Source organism: Vipera ursinii (genome assembly GCF_947247035.1).
Source record: "Vipera ursinii genome assembly, chromosome: 2".
Classification (NCBI taxonomy): Eukaryota; Metazoa; Chordata; class Lepidosauria; order Squamata; family Viperidae; genus Vipera; species Vipera ursinii.
This window is the reverse complement of record NC_139513.1, coordinates 168427738-168448451: the sequence shown is the minus strand read 5'-3', so window position 1 is coordinate 168448451 and position 20714 is coordinate 168427738. Positions and strand designations below refer to the sequence as shown.

Genomic DNA, 20714 nt, shown 5'->3' with positions numbered 1-20714 from the left:
CCATAAAGAAGAGGGTCACGTTATTCACCAAAGCACCAGAGGGCAGGACGAGAAACAATGGTTGGAAACTGATCAAAGAGAGAAGCAACCTGGAATTAAGGAGAAACTTTCTGACAGTGAGGACAATTAAGCAGTGGAACAGCTTGCCTCCAGAAATCTTGGGCACTCCATCACTGGAGATTTTCAAGAAGAGACTAGAGCACAGGTCTGCAAACCGCGGCTCCGGAGCCGCATGCGGCTCTTTCAGCAGTCTCCTGCGGCTCCCAGTCCTCTGCCATGTGCAGTCCCCCCCAAAAAAAGTGGGAGTAAAAAAGTTCAATCAATTCAAATATGCAGGGTAGGTGCATATCTCGCCTTGGCTCCACTCTTCAGTCAAACCCTGTTCTGCGCATGCGCGCATGTACGCTCATGCGCACACATTTTTGGCGGCTCCCAGTTTTTCCTTTTGTGAGGGAACTGGTTCCGAGTGGCTCTTTCATTGTTTCAGGTTGCTGGCCCCTGGACTAGACAGTCACTTGTCTAGGATGGTATAGGTTCTCCTGCCTGAGCAGGGGGCTGGACTAGAAGATCTCCAAGGTCCCTTCCTATTCTATTCTATTCTATTCTATTCTATTCTATTCTGTTCTGTTCTGTTCTGTTCTGTTCTGTTCTATTCTATTCTATTCTATTCAGTGTCCTATTAGCACTTAACCTTTAGAACAAATCTGAAAGAAAATGGGCTAAAAGATTTTTGTTTTAAAATGTAGCAAGAGATTCCAGGCAAACATGTCCTATACATGTCCTATAAAAAAAATACTGTAGTGTAGCTGGAACCTGGGAATGAATAAAGTGAGTCAAATTTTGCTCTGGCACTTTAGCTCCCCTTTATTGACGGGGGAATTGATCTTAGGGGTATTGATCCAAAATGATTTTGATATATCACACAAAGGGGAAATATGGTATGACATTGTCAGTGTGGGTAGGTAGGCAAAGAAAAGGAAAAACGAGCATCCATGTTTCCTGTCCAACATTACAGCTACTGAAAAATTATTAAAATTATTAATTGTAATAAAAAAACTAAAAATAAAATTAACATTATTAACTAATTTTTAGCAGAAATCGTTAATTCATTGAAGGAAAAACTGCTGGCCTTAACATACTGCATCCCAGCAAAATGCCCCCTCAAATCCACACTGAAGATGAAAGAGAAGTGGTAGCAAATCACCTTTTATATTGCAGCTGATGGTTTGGGGTTCCCCACCAGGAAGGCTAACCAATACAATGATCTCTTTGGAAAATGCCACATGAGCTACGGTTGTTACTGCCTGTGGGTGTGAAGGACCCTATGGGCTTTCAACGTTTTACATTACAGGCTTCAAAAATGAATTCCTACCATCTGATTGGTTTTTTTCTCATTAAGGAATTCAGAAGCACAATTTTAAGTGGAGAAAATGGGGGCATCGGCCTTAGATTCTTTCCAACTGAAAGAGAGCCCTCCAAAGTATGCTGCTGTGTCTCAGATGAGTCAGACAGAGGAGCACTTATTGTTCAAGGCAATAGCTATTGCAGTAGCTTCCCCCCCCACCCAACCCCCCATTCCATTACTTAGACCAGATTTCAATGGATTGACTGCTAGTGTGGTATGGTACCGGTAGTTAAGATCTTGGTTTATGAACTAGGATTGGAAACATTTAGGTTCATACTCCTCCCCCCCCCATCATGAAAGTTCATGAGGTGACTTTAGGTCATTGCTTTCCCTTAATCCAATCTACTTCACAGAATTGTTATGGAGGAGAATTAGAGGACTTTTTTTTTATATGTAACCTTGAGCTCCAGAAGAAAGGTGATATACAAACGTAAATCAATGCATGAAAACAATGCTTTTACTCGTTAAGAAAAACAGATAATTTAGAAAAAATAAATGCTTTCGTAGGTGGCAATGAGAAGAAAGTGGTGGGGAGAGTATCATGTGCATATTTGGCCCCCAGGTAAAAAGACCCATTATGTGTATTCCATTTCCAATGTCTAGAAGGCTTATCTCCTATCCTCTTTCCCTAATCAGATCTCCATAAGAAGCTTCCTTTGTAAATGGCTTTGCAACAAAGCTGACAGGAGAAGCCCACCTAAAAGGGCCCATGAGGTCAGGATTCAGAATGTTTCAGTGATGGAAGAGAACCGCCCTTACAGTAGTTTACATCAGGGATAGGAACCAGTCATCCTGTACAAATATATTCCTCCTAGCCTAGGCACCGTAGCCAAACCAAGGGAAGCATCCAAGGAAGACCTCAGGCCAGGCTCAAGGTCATGTCTCTTCTGAATCAATGACAATTTAGGTGCTGACCTTCAATCTCTCAGCTTTATTCAGGGTTCCCATCCTCCTCTCTGCCCCCCCACTCTCCCCCTCCATCCTCCCTCCCTCTCCCCCCCAAATCTCTCTCTCTCTCTGACACATCTCTATTTTTAGCGTCTCCTTCACAATGTTTGGTTGCTGTTGCTGCTCTCAGCCCTTGTGCAAATGAGCTCACGCTCTACCTCACACAGCTCAGTCACAGCACCTTCCAGGCTTGGTGCCAATTCAGCAACTCTGGGGGAAGGGGAAGGTGGGGGAGGGAAAGGCAAGGAGGACTCCCCATTCTTTCAGCCATTATTAGTAAAGGTAAAGGTTCCCCCGCACATGCGTGCTAGTCGTTTCCGACTCTAGGGGCTGGTGCTCATCTCCGTTTCAAAGCCGAAGAGCCAGCGCTTGTCCGAGGACGTCTCCGTGGTCATGTGGCCGGCATGACTAGCATGGAACGCTGTTACCTTCCCACCGTAGTGGTCCCTATTTTTCTACTTGCATTTTTACGTGCTTTCGAACTGCTAGGTGGGCAGAAGCTCGGACGAGTAACAGGTGCTCACTCTGCTACGCGGCACTCGGGATTTGATCCACCAAACTGCCGACCTTCTGATCGACAAGCTCAGTGTCCTAACCCACTGAGCCACCGTGTCCCTTTCAGCCATTATTAAGAGGGCACAATTATTTGCACATCAGAGTAGGGCTGAGGAGACTCAGTTTCCACTCCCTCCTCAGGTGATCTGGCTGAGATTATCAGATTATGCCACAGTTCATGCAGCCCTAGTTTTTGGAATAAACTATAAAAGACTGAACTCACCCAATATGCTATGCCAAGAATGTGCCATTTCTGTCAGCTTGAGGGCCACGTCAGGCATCAAATGATATGTCAGTGATCACACGTCAAAGATAAGCAAGGTGAAGCTTTATGGAGGGAAAGCGTTTGAGGCTTTGAAAGCTGTGAAGCTTAGAACACCCATCTTCCCACGTATCCAATAATAGAAAAAAGGCAATTTGTTTTAAGTCATACAAGGAGACCCCTTTTCACATGGGCAACCCAGGAAGACAAAGACAAAGACATAGATTTGAGATAATAGATTTATTCATTGAATATATTATCCAAGAGAGCTTCTTTTACAAGGCTGGCCCCAAGGGTTCCCCCCTGGGGGGGGATGAGGGCAGCATCATAATATGCTAATGAGGGGGGAATCATCCTCTTGATTTCTTGCTTTCCCAGCATTGAGGCGAGCTCTGAGGAATCCCTCAAGCATTCCATACCATTTTGAAAACAGCACCAGACCTCACTGTTTTCTAAAGCTGAGCCAAATTATTTGTAGCTCAGCTGTGGTGCATCTAAAACTGCAATGAAATGTGTTGTTTCTACTTAAAACACCGCAGTTCTGTGAAATTTGTGGGTCATCCATTTTACTGTTTATGAGAACTCCTGTTTTGCCACCCACCCACCCCTTTTGGGTCTTTGAAGGGGAGAGGTGGCCTTGATTACTTTCTAACTCTCCCTCATAGCAAGTGTTCAGATTTATTTATGTTTGTATTACCTGTATGCACAGATAAAGTCAGTAAAGGAATCTCTATAGAATAGGGTGAGGGAGATTCTGCTATTTATGAACTGGCAACTATTCATGGAATGGGACAACTCCTGTTAACGGTGTTTTGAGATAGGCAGGTTTAAAGATGATAATGGTGATGGCTCATCTTCAAACTTCCTTTGAGGAATTGGGGTATGAAAACAACCATAAGTAGGCTAAGCCCGACAACTTAACTTCATCTCCTTCATCACCAGTATGAGTAATCAGCATCTCTACATCTACACGTCCATTTTGGAAGGGCTATCAAATCTGGCCTACTAAAGCGTCTGGGATTTTGCAGCTGAGCCTAGATATGGTAAACTAAGTTTTGAGCTCTCCTCATCATTCATCTCTCTGTGTACTGCCCCACCCTCAGGCAGTCCACAAAGTAGATCAGGCACCAGCCATCCCACACAGCGGTTTATCTAGGTCACCAATTATGCAGCAGGCACTCTTTTCTACCAGCATCACTGTTAGGATTCAAAGAACTGACATGGAGTTTACGGCCTGGACTAAGAAGCAGATTTTCTTTTCTTTTTTTCCCCTAAGTAATTTAATTAAAGATAATTGTAATAGTAAAAATTAACACATACTGAAGAAACATAGAAAAATATAAGGAAAGGTGCAAAGAAAAAAAAGGAAAGATGTGAAGAATAGAAAGAGAAAGAAAAGAAAATGAAAACGGATATATAAAGAAATGACTCCCAATCTTCATCACAAGTATAAACAATTTTAGTAAATAATTGCCTATATTTAAATTACATTGAATGAGTTTTTTGCCCATATTCTATCTCTTTATTTATAAAAAAAATCCATAAATCCATATCTCAGTTCTGGTGTCAGCAAAAATTCATTAAGGGTTATCAGAAATAACAACATATCTATGTTAAGACTTATATACCACTTCATAGTGTCTTACAGCCCTCTCTAAGTGATTTACAGAGTCAGCATATTGCCCCCAGCAATCTGGGTCCTCATTTTACTGACCTCAGAAGGATGGAAGGCTGAGTCAACCTTGAGCCAATGAGGTTCAAATAAACGAACTTTATATTCCTTCCTTTTATTTCTAACAATCTTTATCTTTAGTCCATTCAAATAATGCCATAGAACTTGCTTTCTTTTTATTATTTCTTCTTTATCCCTTCTCACAAAATTCTTCAAAGCTTTGATTAAGCCTCTTTTGTAAGTCCAATGTAGAAAAATTATCTTGCTTTTTTGTTTGCATGCCCCTTTTAATTATTAAAAGATCAGTCAGTTTCTTGAATATCCAGAACATCTTTTTTTGATGTTCTTGTAGTCTGTCATTTGTAAGTCCATTTTCAACTCAATCTGTTTTGTCAAATAAACTTGTTCCTGTTCCACAGCATCTTTTAGATGCAATCTAGCCATACAGACAGATGTCACTGTTGACATTGCTAATATTAATTTCTGACTCTATTCTCCAAAGATATCCTTCAATAATTCCAGTGTTAGAATACTTTACACTATTCTGTAACTCTTAGTCATCCACATGTTCTCTTTTAATTGAAATCTTTAGTTCCCTCTGGTATCAAATTTTAAAATTCTTATTTTTTTATGTTATTTTTTTAAAAATTCAGAACAAAACCATTTTCCCACAGGAAGGATTCTTTATAATTAATTCCAAAATCTTACTTCAAATCTATCTGTACTGTTAGTCCGTGTTTAGCCTTCTAAAATCAGAGTCACAATCAACTTGTTGCTGCTTAAAAATTTTTTATTAAGTTTGAAGTTAAAATTTTCTTTCATTAAGCTCTCAAGGCAGACAGCTCTGGTATTTTCAGACCTGTTGATTCAAAGGTTTCTAATTGCTGAAAATAGTTAATAATCAATTTCCAAGTGGGATTAGAAAAGTATACAAACTTAAGTGTCCTTTTAAAGATGCCAACTTCAGTTTCAGGAAGGTGACTATTCCCTCATCTCTCAGTACTCAAAACCCACCTGGTGACCACTGCCTTGTGGGTGGTCTCCCATTATCTCTTTGTCTTTGTCTACTCTCTGACTACTCATTCTTCACTGTGGTCATCAGCTCTGCTTTTCACGGGGCCATCTTCAGTCCTCAATATCTCCTTTGGAAGACCACAGATTTTCAAAAGCACATAACAGGCTCATGTCACACCTCCAAAAGAGGGAGCAAAGATTGAGGCCTGTGAAGCAGCTGTTTTATTATTATTATTATTATTATTATTATTGCTATTAGTCCTAAAGAAGCTTCATCAAAACTGGTTGAGTCTTCAGCCACTTGGGGTTCACTGTACCAAGCAAGGCTTATTTTATTGATATCGGTGCTTAATTAAATAATTTTTTCTTTGTACCAATAAACGCCTCAGAAAATTCTGACTGATAGTTTGAAATACCAAGTTAGGGAGCTTACTCTCAAATAAATGATTGGTAGGCTGTTTTACCATTTTACATGCCAAAATGGTTAAGCAGACTATAGGAAAATCTGTCCACCAGCACAATGGTCCCCAACCTTTCTGGCTCCATGGGCCAGCAGTAGCACCAATGGTGCTGGGGAGGAGGGGATGGATTTGTGTGTGTGCCTACCACTTACACAAATGGAGCTTTGTGTGCTTGCACACTTGCCCACCGTTTGCATGGCCTGGTTCCCAACGGGCCACGGACCAGGGGTTGGGGACCCCTGTACTAGCACAAATAATCTCGGAAATTTGTACTCAAAACCATGCTCTTGCCTCTGCTTTTGGGAAGATATGCTTTCCAGGTATTTCAGAATATCATTAGCAGATGAGATAAATTTTCCTGGATGTATTTGCTGCATTTATTTTTGCTTTACCTTGCTATTGCATCTTAAAATAGTTCTTAGAGCAGCCAGTAATGAAAAAACAATAACAACCAGTTAAAACAAATGACGGGCTAAAACTATAACATACAGTATTAGGAATCAGCAGCAATGTGGGTTGTTGTTATCTAGCAACTGACTCATTTAGCAACCATTTTCAGTGTTGATGAAAAAGTAATGTTGTGAACAAGGTCGGGTTTACGACCTTCACAGGAATGCAAAACGAAGGAAAACTGAAGTATATCCATAAGCTTAGTCACAGGTTTACTTAGCAACTGCTTCACTTAACAAGCAAGTTGCTTCTCCCAATTGTAGTCACAACTGAGGACGGCCTGTAATCTAGGTGTTAAACTGCCACCCCCTCCTCAATTTTACTCCAGATAAAAAAGTAATTTCATTACATTTAATCAAAGGCTGGAAGACAAAATGCAGAAGACTTCCAGTCAGGACTCCTGCTTCAAGCAGAGTCCTTTAAGGTGGTGTCTTAATTGTTTTCCTCTTGAGAAGAATGGGGCACCATGTGTTTCCATCCACTCTGTGGAACAGCACTTCCATGAACAGCAGGAATTGTAACAGCCCCTTTTTTCACTCTAGGCAGCTCCCTACACACTGGCAAACCTCACAAAAAGTAACATATTTGGTCACATCTTGCTCAGTAGAAATCACAATGAATGAACTGAGCAATCACAAAGAACCAACACCACCTAGGAACAGCTGTGTTTCCTATCTTTGCCTTGGCTGGTGGGTCTAAAGGAAAGTGAAGATTGGAGTTAAGACTGGGGTTTTAAAGACAGGATCCCATGGCCCAAGAAGGAAGTTGCATTTGGGATACAGGATATAATTGAGATGGACAGTCTGTGGCTGCCTAGCCTACAGTTTCAAGGAACCACTGTTACACACGTTTCCAGATTCACCTTATGGTCACTCATAACCTGTTAAGGCACACAGACCTTGTAAGCCACTTGCTTAATTTCAGTTTTCCAGATAAGTGCACCTAAAGCAGACAAGACACATAGTCTTGGTCAACAGCCAGAAAATAATTGGAGACTCTCTCTCATTTTCTCTCTCTCTCATACACACACATACACACCACACACACCCAATCACTTTCAACTGAACACTGGGGTGCAAGAGGTTTTTTGGAATACATGGAAACTCAGTGAATTTACTGATTATAATGTACACTTGCTCTTTATCTCACATACATCCACACTTAATGTACATTTGCGCTCTCTCTCTCTCTCTCTCTCTCTCTCTCTCTCTCTCTCTCTCTCTCTCTCACACACACACACACACACACACACACACTTACCCACACTTACCCACGTTCTTCTCAACTAGGCTGCCAGGCACTAAGTAGTCAGAGGGATGGAAGCTGCCAAGTCTGGATCCAAAAATAACTCAAATGACTCAAGAAGTGGGCAGGTTTCAGTACCGCATTTTATTCTCTAAAGTTCTTCCTTTGTTGATTAGCTAGGATTCCCCCCCCCCCCCCATGTGTTAAGGCCCTGCTTTTTTTGTCTGGTTCAGGTGATATTTTTCCTTTATTTCCTTAACAATTTGTTTCCTTCTTAGCTACTTCCCTGAAGGGATATTTTAGCAAGATTCCTGCTTATGTGCCAGCTTCATCTTTTGTTATGGCAGTTTCAGCCTAATCTCCTACCACCAAGAACAATGCTAGGAGGTGTAAGGAGCTGGTACATTTGGAAGATATCAAATCCCTTATTCCTGCAAAAGAAACTTCGATATACCTGTCACCCAAGGTAGAAAAAACATATAACATATTCTGCTGAAATTCTGTTTTCCTCACAGTCTTTAAATATGCAAGATCCCTGTTCGCTTTTGCATCTGGTTACCCTAGTATACAAATTAAAGCATACCCATTTTATGGGCACATTGATGACAAGGTACTCCATCCATGCCTTTGGGATGTCTACATTAGTAAATCACCCCAGTTTAATCCCTGATGGATAAAAGCAGTTTTTAGCAGTAACTACCTGTATATATTTCGCACATTCTACTTTGTCATTGTCATACTTACAGCGAAAATGCATTAAAATGTCACCTTTGAAAATGAGCTGCAGTACGGAATCTCCACACTTTCGAACATTTTCTGGTTTTAGATTTTTGGGATCACCAGAAATGATCCCTTCCCCCACCTACGTCATTAAACGTAAGGGTCAGGCAAATCCTGCAAAGAAGCAGTAAGAATTAGGATATAACTGCTGGAACTTAAAGCTTTCAAATTAGGATGCGAAATGAATTTTCAGAGTGCTAATCTTGCAAGGAGATGGAGAAGATTGCCATCATTTGGCAGAGCTGAATCGCATCAGAAGAACAGCAGTTTATGAAAATTCACACAAAGGATTTTTCTGAATTCCCACCAAGGCATCTGCCCACTGAGTGAAGCATAGTCCATAATCCATCAGCAAAAGCCAATTTATTATTTGAAGGAGAGTAGCTTTTGCCAAAACTGTCACTGCTCTTCAAAAGAACATAACTTTTGCCTGTCAAATATCTGGCTTTGGAGAAAAGAAAAAAAAAGGAAAAAGCTCTGAATGTTTCCACCAGACACTTTAGTTGAATAGAGGTGGAAGCGAGCTGAGCATGATGGGCACATTCTACTGTAGTGAATGCCTGTGCTCTCACCCCATCATCTCCCTCTCCCTATTCAGTGCACCAGCTTCACGATTTCAAAAGGACAGCTGCTGCTTTGTAAGGGACAAGAAGGCAAATGAAGGGTAGGTTGCCATAATTGAAAGATAGATTGGATAGGTTGGTAGTACAAGCCTATCTGCTTAGGTAAAATGTGTCCAATGTACATAGCACTGTACGATTTATTTCTTTAGGAAATTTATTGCAGCCTGAGAGCAGACTGACATTCTTGGAGAGAAAAGTAAAATTGGTTCAATATTCAATTTGCTACCATGTAAAGTAGGTTACGGGACGCGGTGGCTCAGTGGGTTAGGACGCTGAGCTTGTCAATCAGAAGGTCAGCAGTTTGGCGGGTCGAATCCTGAGTGCCGCATAACAGAGTGAGCGCCTGTTACTCATCCCAGCTTCTGCCAACCTAGCAGTTTGAAAGCACGTAAAAATGCAAGTAGAAAAATAGGGACCACTACGGTGGGAAGGTAACAGCGTTCCATGCGCCTTTGGCGTCTAGTCATGCCGGCTACCTGACCACGGAGACGTCCTCGGACAAGCGTTGACTCTTCGGCTTTGAAACGGAGATGAGCACCGGCCCCTAGAGTCGGAAACGACTAGCACGCATGTGTGGGGGAACCTTTACCTTTACCTAAAGTAGGTTATTTCTTTGTGCTTGCACATTCGGTCATTATCCTGCTAGAAACTCAAGGAAACATGTACAGATTTTCCAAACAGCATGTTGTCCAAGTATAAACTCGAATCTGATTTTCTGAGCTTTTAGGAAAGACTAACAGCATAACAGAGTTGGAGGGGACCTTGGAGGTCTTCTAGTCCAACCCCCTGCTCAAGCAGGAGATGATGGATTACATTAGCCACTGCTCATCCATTGTCCATCATCCATTGTCCAACTCCCTGCCCAAGCAGATGATGGATTACATCATCCAACAAGATGATGGATTATGTCATCTATCTTCTTGTTGTTCTTATTCCAGATATACTGTAATATCTTGTAGTAGCAACTACTCCATCTTGACTGATCTCAAAAAAAAAGTGTTAGGCAGAATGAAATTTGTCTAATACTTGGGTAGGAAATCCCAGAGATGTAGTAGGCTGGATTGAGGAGTCAAAAGGACATCCTGGAAGAAGAACCAATTTTGTATTGTTGCCAAAGAAAACTGCATAGATGTAGCCTTACTGTAGTCACCAGAAGTTGAGCTACAACTCACCACTTCCTTTCTTTTCTGTGTCTTCATTAATTAAAATGGTTCTCCGTATCACCAGGTTTTTGGGCGAGCAAAGCAACATAGAAGGAAAATTAAGTTTCTTTGAAAACTATACATATGTGCAGTTCCTTCTCTTGCATCAGTAATACCAGCATAATTTACAAAGATCAACTCAAAGAAGCATTCAGTGCCAATTTTCATCATACAGGAAAGGTTTTGTCAGGCTGCCTAACTAGTTTATTCCAGATTACTCCAGCCATGAGGGAGGGAGGTTGAAAACAGCCACACTGGATCCCTGGTTTTAGCCCTCTGCTGTCTTGACCATCTTCCAATGCTCAGCACGTTCTCTTCTTGTGGGCTTTCCATCCTGATGGCCACAGGAAGAGCTGCATTGGAGAGTTGCTTTTCAATTACATACGGTCACACAAAGTGACTGCACGCCAAAGAGTGCTATGGTATGTTTTAGTGTGAATTACTACTATGTTTGAGTGAATTATCATGCAGTGGTTTGTACACATTAAACCCTAAGCCATGGTTTGCTGGCTATAAAGATTGGGCCCCCACAAAATCTTAGCCCATAATGTGGTTTGATTGGTTTTAACTTAGCATGGGCCAGGAACTCTGTTTTGTATTTCTTCCCTGCAGGAAGGGATAGCAGGGAAAAGCTGTCCTCACTCCCCATTCAGTCAATCTATTTCCAATTGCAGTTCTGCTTTTTAAGGGTTCATGGCGAAATGGCTTAGAGGCCAGAAAAGCCTCTCCCTTGCCCCTCACTGCTTCCATCTTACCACAGGAAGCAGACAGGTGTGTTGTTGTTTTTTAAGACAGGGACTTTGTTTGCAAGATGTTAACCTGTGTTTTTGTGTTTGCACAACCATTTGAATCATAAGCAAGCCACATGGGCTGGGAGCGAATAACATTCTGCTTAAAACACAGTTTGTCCTAGTTTTGTGGCCTGGTTTCCCCCCCCCCCCCAACTCAAACAATTCATGGTAAGCTGTTCCTCATCTTAATCTTCTGAACAGATGAATGTCAGAAAAAGGGAGAAATTCCCAATATTCTACTGACTGACTGACTGTTAGTCTATCATTTATCTATCTGTCTGTCCATGATCTATCTATCATCTGTTTATCTGTATTTTTATGTCTTTATTGCTATCTTTTTCTGTCTCTATCTATCTATCTATCTATCTATCTATCTATCTATCTATCTATCTATCTATCTTATGTATCTATTGATATCTATCAATATATATCTACAGTATGTATTTTTATGTGTGTATCTGTCTAAGGCCATGGTGGCGAACCTATGGCATGGGTGCCACAGGTGGCATGCAGACCCCTCTCTGTGGGCACGCGCACCGTTGCCCCAGTCCTAGGCCTTCAGCTGGGTTTTATAAAACCTTTTCACTTTAGGCCTCCGCCTCTGTGTGCAAAAAAAAGGTTCAATCAATCAATCAATTTCAACTTGCGGGGAAAAAAAGATCTCGCAAAGTTGGAATTGATTGATTGAACTTCTTAGTCCCACCCAGTCTGCCGTTACCACCACAGCCACACCCACCCAACTGGCCACACCCACCCAATGGGCCATGGCCACCTGGCACCCAGCGATACATAAGTGGGTTTTGGGTTGCAGTTTGGGCACTCGGTCTCTAAAAGATTCGCCATCACTGGTCTAAGGGGATGCAATGGCTCAGAGCTGAGTTGTCAACTGGAAAGATGACAGCCAGGGTTCAAGACCCAAGTGCTGCATGATGGGGTGAGCTCCCACTTTTGCCCCAGCTCCTGCCCACCTAGCATCTTGAAAGCCTGCAAATGCGAGTAGATAAATAGGTACCGCTTCAGTGGGAAGATGACAGTATTCCATGTGCCTAGGCATTAGTCATGCTGGCCATATGACCACGGAAGTGTCTTTGGACAACGCAGGCTCCCTTGGCTAAGAAATGGAGATGAGCATTACCCTTTAGAACAGGGGTGTCAAACTCGCAACATCACGTGACATTGCGCGACGTATCGGAGCTTTTTCTCCATTGCCGGCAATGGGGTGGGCGCAGTTTCCTGATGACGCGTCTGACCTATGGGCCGGCAATTTGACACCCCTGCTCTAGAGTCAGACAGAGGAAACCTTTACCTTTAAGTCCAAAAAATTTGCACTACAGTAGATGTAGCTTTTTCCTGTAACAAAGCAAGTTGAAGAAATTCTGCTTCTCCTAAGTATCTTAAACCATAGAAACAATCATCAAACACTGGCTGGATGACTTTTGTGGCATTAGGAAGTCAGGCTAATTCAGGCTTGCCCTTTTAATTTTTATTTATGGTAATTATATGCAAGATTATTATATGCACAATGATGCAAAAATACTAAAGCATCCACAATGGAGGAATGGATAGCAAAGATGGCAGAATTGGCAGAAATGACAAAACTGACCTGTCTGGCCTCGGACAAAATTAAAACTATTAGTGGAAACCTTTTATAGACTTTTTCCTGAAATAGAAAAAAAAATGAAATGAGTTTGAGATTTGACAATTGAAAAAGGATTGATTAAGGGACTGGAAGGATTTTTATAATATTAAAAGTGGGAAGACGGACAATGAGTTTGCTTATAACATTTATTTTTTCTGGTTCTTGTGTCCTTAAGTTTCTCTTCTTTCTTTCACCGCATTGCTTTTTGCACTTTTTCTTTTTTTCTCTTTTTTGTCTTTTATCTATGTTAAAAACTCTTAATAAAAATTACATTAGGCAAGTTTTGCCCTTTAAAAAGAAAAAAATCTTGTGACATTTTTAAAACTGAAAAAGACACTCTTAGTTTATTTATGTAGTGCATATGTGATTTAATAATCTGTTTTGTTATTTTATGGTAACAATAGGCGACCTAAAATGTCATCAGTCTGAATTCAGAAATGGAATCTAGACTGGGGTTGTGAAGGGAGTTTTATGTGGCAAACTTAATGCAAGCTCTCTAAGGCCTGAAATGTAGGAACTAAAACAAATCTGAGCTTATCAGCTCAGAGCAGAGCTGGGAAATGGATGTGAACAATATGAGACAAAAACAGGGACTAGGAGAGACGTAAGGTGTCACAGTGGCTGTAAATTACAGCTTGATTATTCAGAGTTCTTGTTTAAAATTTCTGGCTGAGGTTACCTACCTTTTGTTCTGTAAAATAAGAGGGAATTTACTCTAAAAATTAGTACCTGTAGGAGCAAGTGCACATTTTGTAATGCTGGGGGCCACATTTGACCTACAAGTGGCAACTCCAGGGCTGCACTTTAAAACATTACCAGAAAAAGGGCAAAAACTGATGTGCATCTACAATATAATTGTAAAATGAATAAATTAAATCTGGTTAGTATAACATTCATTCATTTCCTCTTTTCTCTGCTAATGCTGCCACCAATTACAACGGGTGGACAAAGTTTAGAGAAACTCTTTGAAAGACCACATGACCTCAAGACCCAAGCTGACTGCTGGCTAGAATCTCAACAGCTTTGATTAACTTTCAGAATAAGTGTTTACCGTAAGAAGCCTTATACTTTCATATCCATCCTTTCTTTTCTCTTCCAGAGATGACAAGACATCACTGGCCATTCTGAGCTCATCTGATGGATTAGGGTCATCCTTTGCAGCCAAAGCTACACCACAAGCAGTCGGTGGTCAAGAAGGTCGATACCAGGGGAACAGCACCATGTCCTGTTTCCCCTTGTATGCTCTGCTGTTGCTGTGCCTACAAGGGTCACCATCTGCCACTCACTCCTGCCCTCCACAGTGTGTCTGCGAGACCCGCCCATGGTTCACTCCCCAATCCATTTATCATGAGGCCATCACAGTGGACTGCAACGATCTGCTGCTCACCCGGGTACCCGGCAATCTCTCCTCGGACACCCAGGTCCTTCTGTTACAGAGTAATAAGATCTCCACGGTCAACAGGGAGCTCCAGCACTTGTCCAACCTGACTGAGCTGGACCTCTCCCAAAACCACTTTTCCAGAATCAGTGATGCTGGGTTGGCTAACCTTTCACATCTCATTACACTTTACTTAGAAGAGAATCAGGTGGAAGAGCTTCCCAACCACTGCTTAAGTGACCTTACTTCACTAGAGGAACTCTACATTAATCACAATTGTATCTCCTCTATTGAGCCGTTGGCTTTTGCCGGCTTAACCAGCTTGCTCCGGCTGCATCTCAATGCCAACCGTCTCCACGCCATTGACCATCGTTGGTTCCTCCCACTCCTCAACTTAGAGATCCTAATGATTGGAGAGAATCCCATCTCCCAGTTAACAGGGGGAAGTTTCCAGCCTTTGGAAAGGCTTCATAGCCTCGTCTTAGCTGGGATGCAGCTAACTGACATCCCTCCTGATGCTTTCCAAGGCCTGGACTACCTGGAGAGCCTCTCCTTTTATGATAACCATCTTTCTTATGTTCCCACCAAGGCACTAGGAGGCCTACCCCTCTTGAAATTTCTGGATCTCAACAAAAACCCTATCACAGAAATTCATCCAGGAGACTTCAAGAACATGCTGCATCTGGAAGAGTTGAGCCTCAATGGCATGGAGGAACTTACTGGCATCCAAAAAGGGTCATTTGAGAATCTTCCAGAATTGGCCAAGCTTGAGCTGTGCAACAATCCACATCTCTCATACTTGCACCCAGTTGCCTTCCGCGGGGTGCCAGCTCTTCGCACTCTGCTAATCAGCAATACAGCCCTTGGCTTTCTTCCTTTAGGCCTGAGAGATGCCTTGCCATCTTTGGCTGAACTCAGTCTCCATGGGAATCCGTTGCGCTGCGATTGCTTTGAGAACTGGAAACCATGGACCACTGGGCATATTCGGCTGATTGAATCGCAAACTACCCTCTGTACTTCACCTTCAGAAGTCATGGGTCAAGAACTCCAAGAAGCCCTAAAAAGTGTCAGGGGGGAAGGTTGTTTGCCAGAAATCGCACCCAATCTTCCAGAACACCTGGAGGCATCATCTGGTTCTGCAGTAATTCTTGACTGTCAGGCCAGCTCAGAGCCACCACCACAATTCCATTGGGTCTTACCTTCTGGGGAAAAAGTGACTGCCGGAACGGGGAAGATGCATCTTAGGGCTGGGGGAACCCTTGAGATTAGGAGAGCCAACCCAGCAGATTCAGGAATCTACACTTGTGTAGCCTGGAACGAGCTGGCCTCTACAAGCCACAGTCTGTCCCTCAATGTCATTGGAGAAAGACCTGTAACTCCTGCTAGGCTATCGATCTTTGTCAAAAAGGTACAGTCACATTTTGTGGTGTTGGAGTGGACATCTTACATAGAGGGGCAGAAAAATGAGAGAGATGAATCAGCTACGCCCTACACACCACCTCCTCCACCCTGGTCATCAGCTACCATGAGCATCCATAACCCCCATTTTACCTACACCGCACGGGTTCCTGTGAGCATCCGGGAATACAACCTCACGCACTTGCAACCTTCCACCCATTATGAGATTTGCCTTACCGTCATGTCTTCGGTTCCCAAGTCCTCAGCTGCTGCCAGTTACACTGATGTTCCCTCTGCATTAGCAGCTTCTACAAACTCTCCGTTGCCTTCCGTGAGTTCTTCAGAAATGGTCACAGCAACCATGGATGCTTCTGCGCCATCTCTCGGCTCTTTGGCAATCCCTAGGGGTCCTGCCTTGTCTCTCATGAGCCATTCAACTGTGGTTTTTCCGGGAACTTCCAAAGCCTCCTCTGCACCCATGACAGGTCCCATGGCAGCTTCTGCAGGTCTTCCATCTGCTTGGTTATTGCCCCACGCTCAGCATGTCTGTCTCAATGTCACCACCAAGGATGCCTCCCTCTCGGTGGAGCTGATGGGAGGCTGGGCAGGAGGGGCAGCCTTGGCTGCTATTACGGGTTCCTTATTAGCAGCTCTGAGTGCTGTGCTCCTGCTCCTTTGTGCTTCTCGTCGACTCAAGGAGAAAGGGTGTCGCCATTCACTCAAAAAGTACATGCAACACGCAGCCGCCATCCCCCTCAATGAGGTCTACCCTCCCCTGATCAGCTTGTGGGATGCCGAGGGAGACCCTCCCCTCCCAATGGCTCCATTAGCACAACTGGCTCCGCCCACACCAACCTTGCCACCTCCCCCTGCCACAGGAGGGCACACTGTTTTGCTGCCACCTCCTCCTGGCCAAATTGACACTTCCAAGACTTACTTGTGGCAACAGCCATGAAGGAATTTGAGGTGTGCTGGTACCCATACCTCAACACAAGACATTTTTAGGAAATCTCTCCTCCCTGTGGCTTTTAGGATGTCAGAATTGGGTCTCCAGGCCTTCCCAGTTCAGGTTCACGCCTCCCACGTTTATCCTTGTACTCATCTGTGCACTATATGTACCGAGGGCGCAAGAAACCTGGACATTTTTAGCCAAGGTCTCACTTTGTAGTTATAGCCGACAAGGGAGTATCAGGCAGATAACAGGGCCCCTGGGACAGTGTAGCCCCTGGGGGGCAGGTAAAAAAAAATGAATAAAATTGAGTTGGACAAAGTTTAAAATGTGTGGATGTGTTTGTTGGAAATGGAGATATATTGAAAACAACCAAAGGCACCAAATCTCTTCGCGTTCACCCAGGATCATACACCTTTTCCTTTCACCCAAGAAGATTGATATGCTGCCCTCTAGTGAACATTTTGGGGATAATAAGCCTGCTTCTCCCTTTTGAGCACGATTACAGGCTCCCATTTCAAGAGTCAACAGTAGCAAAATAAGAGTCTGAATAAAAACCTTCTAAATCTATCCTTCCATTGTCAGACAGGTAAGTTATTTTTACTGAGTGCTGATATAAAGGCACTATGCATATGCCTAGAGCCCCCTAATTATTATTTTATTACTTCACATGCCCTAGAGCAAAGCTCCCCACCTCCTGGGCCGTGGCCCACTACTTCGGAACTGGGCCACAGAAGTGGCGGGCGAGCATGCCCGCACATTTCCACTTGTGCAAGTAGTGGGCAAACACGTGTGTGTGCTTGCCCGCTGCTCACTCGGAACCATCCGCTCTCCCCACCCCCAGTTCACAAAACCGGAAGGATTGGGGAACTCTGCCCTAGAGGCTTGAGCAATTAGGAAAAGGTTTAGGAGCCAGGAAGAGTGACACCATTGGGCAGGGTGAGACAAAGGTCTCAGGTGCAGATGCTAATTTGCAATCTTCCAAAATTGTTCTTTTGGGGGATAGACCTGAGCATGGGCACTCTGTCCTAGGGCTGCCAAACTACGCTGGCACTGTGGCACAAAGAAGAACATTGTCCTATTACCATTGTGGGAAGTCAGCCCCCCCAGAAGAAGGAAATATTAAAAGGGCAGAAAAATATATTTCCTTCAAGATCAAAGGATCTTGAAGAGGCAGAAAAGCATGCCCAGTTTTCTCAATAGCCCCAGGTCTCCAAGCAGAAACTAGCTCTATAGAAATGCAGATGTAAATCCAGGAAGGTTGGAGCTACAAGCTTAGGAAGACAAAGACAACTACAATCTACATACCCCACCCAAAGTCTAAGACAGGACATAATAGGATTAACCCAAGATGCCAAAAGGCACACCCAGACTCAGGTCAAAATACATGACATAGGAAATAGCCTAAAACAGGAACAGGAAACAACTCCAAACAAACGGCTCAAGAGGGTATAAAAGCCCACTCCCTACGTGTGCTCAGCCCTTTTCCTCTTTTCTTCCAGAGCCATCTTTCTGTCTGGCTCTCCTCTTCAATAAACTGCAAACTTCTTCCTAAAGCAGTCGCCATGTTTATTCCCAGCTTGGACTGAACCACGATGAAGACTTTTCTTTCAACACCATCATCGACCTGCCAGTCAATTATTAATCCATTCCACTTCTAGACTGGAGAGGAGACACCATATTATTATTATTATTTTAGTGCTTTGTCTTTTGTCTTGCGCAGCAGCAAATTGTCTTTGGCTGAGTCTTTCTATGCCCCATCTCAAGTCAGTCTTTGGCCCGACTTACAGGAAAGGGTTTAGCCTTCTGTGGTTCCCACTTTTTTCTTTTACTACTATTTTCAAGATATTACACTACCCGATAAGTATTGGGGAGTGAGGTTGTCAGTGGTGGGAGGTATTTTTCAGGGTTTCTTTCTCTCTTTCGTTTCACTTTACAAATTAGAAAGCTTCAAATGCTCTTATTTCGTTTTCATTAAAATTGGCAGGAAAATCCCCATAGCAATTTCTCACTGAATTGTGAGAGTCCAGTTCTCAGGGTTTTAGGAAACCACAACAGAGGCACTGAGGACGGTGTGCAAGCCGAGCTGTGAGTTTCTTCCCCTAGTTCAGACATGTCAAACACAAGGCCCGGGGGCCGGATCCGGCCCGCGAAGTGGTTTCATGTGGCCTGCGAAGCTATCCTGGAAACAGTGAGGGAACAGCCCCCACTGCCTTGGCCCTGGCCCAGAGACCCTCCTTCTGCCAGAGACCCTCAGATCTGTCCCACTCCTGCCCAGGCCCCCCATAGGCAACCTTGATGAGAACGATATAGAGCTGGCCACGCCCACCCAGTAGGCCATATGCACTCTAGCCACGCCCACCCAGTAGGCCACGCCCACCCTGGCCACACCCACCCGGCCCCCTGAGGGCAACCGCAATGCTGATGCGGCCCTCAATGAAATTGAGTTTGATACCCCTGCCCTAGTTCTATGTGCTTGGGCTTGATATTCGTCGGCTCGGATGTTGTTTCTGCCAAAACTCTTAGCTCTTGTTGCAAGAGAGCACCAGGAACCAGGCTTCTTACGGTATCAACAGGGTTTTGCTGAGATTTGCTATAAACTAACTGGGGGATGCTGATACCATTGCTGTTCTTTCCCCAAGGCAAACCACTTTTTAACAAAACCTTGCCATGAAAACTGCAGAGACCAGAGTTGGATAAGAGTCCAGGCAGTCACCAGGAACTGACTTGAAGGAGATACATATATTTTCATTCTTCGTCCAACACTCCACCCCACCCCCCATGCTGAGTTTTCTTTATTTCTTTTCTTAATTAAGCCACTTACCAACCGTATTATGTCTCACAATTTTTTTGTGTCTAATCATCGCATTCTCTGGTCACTTGGCATCCTCAAAGGGCTGGTTCCCCCCCCTCCTTGTTTCCCCCCCTCCTAATTTATGTGTTCATGCGAGAGTGTGTGAGAAAGACTAAGAGAGAGCCCACAAAAGAACTAGCATGTGTTCTTTTAAAAACTTTTTAGTTTGCCAGGCCTGCTGATACCAAAGTGCTGCTATGCTATGCTGTGCTACACACAATAATCAGCAAGCGGAGTGAGTTTGTTATTAGTATATCTCATTGTTAGATGGAATATCTCTTATCATCTACACACCTAAACACTAGAGGCAGGAGACAATCAGCAGGGGAAGTCCATCACTTTTACGCTCTGCTTGTGACAATCTGGAAGAAACTGGCTAGCTGCTAATATAAAGAAAGGAACCAGATCAGCCTTCCCCACCCAGTGGATATGAGAGATAATTACTCCCATCACCTCCCAAAGGGTACATTTTAGGAAAGCATGTACTTCGTTTCTGCAGTGAATCCAACACAGCCTGGACTTGGAATTCTGAATACTTTTTTTTTTTTACAATCTTCAAGCTTTTAGGATCCACAACCCTGAAGTCAAGCCTGGAGATGCAGAGTGCATGTTTCAAAGGACCTTCTATATTGTATTATACACAGTGCTTTTTTTGTAAAAGAAAAAGGTGCCGGAACTCACACATGTCATACAACCTGCCTTGCCTACCCTACAAGGTTCCATCCAAAAAAGGTGCCGGAACTCCGTTCTGGGCGTTCTATGAGAAAAAAAAAGCCCTGATTATACAGATCTGCACCTGTTATTGTGCTCGCTGCATTGAAACCCCTGCTGATTGGCTTACTTGGCGCAACAGTGCACAAGGTCAAAATCCTTCCCTATGTTTTGTATGGTCAATGTTGCCAGTCCGGTTTCTTTGAAGTAATGACAATTCATCAGTTTGGTTGAGACTACAAACCTTACAGGGCATAGAAACCTTGGGGCAGGCTGGAGGTCAGGAAGCATAAAGAGCCTATAGGGCTTAGAATAATGGTTCTGTAATGTTGCCAGAAAGGAAATCACAAGGCCAAAGTATAGAACAAGATGCTGGT

General features: G+C 43.4%; 1 protein-coding gene across 1 annotated transcript in view; it reads left to right on the top strand.

Moving 5' to 3' along the window:
* Positions 1-17078, top strand: part of LOC310635799 (leucine-rich repeat neuronal protein 1-like) — a 37859-nt gene extending 20781 nt beyond the window's left edge. Inside the window, exon 2 of the mRNA XM_083355092.1 lies at positions 14147-17078. Coding sequence (XP_083211218.1) covers positions 14268-16778 — 2511 coding nt within the window. The 5' untranslated portion in view covers positions 14147-14267 and the 3' untranslated portion in view covers positions 16779-17078. The remainder of the gene's footprint in view (positions 1-14146) is intronic.
* The last annotated feature ends 3636 nt before the right edge of the window (positions 17079-20714 follow it).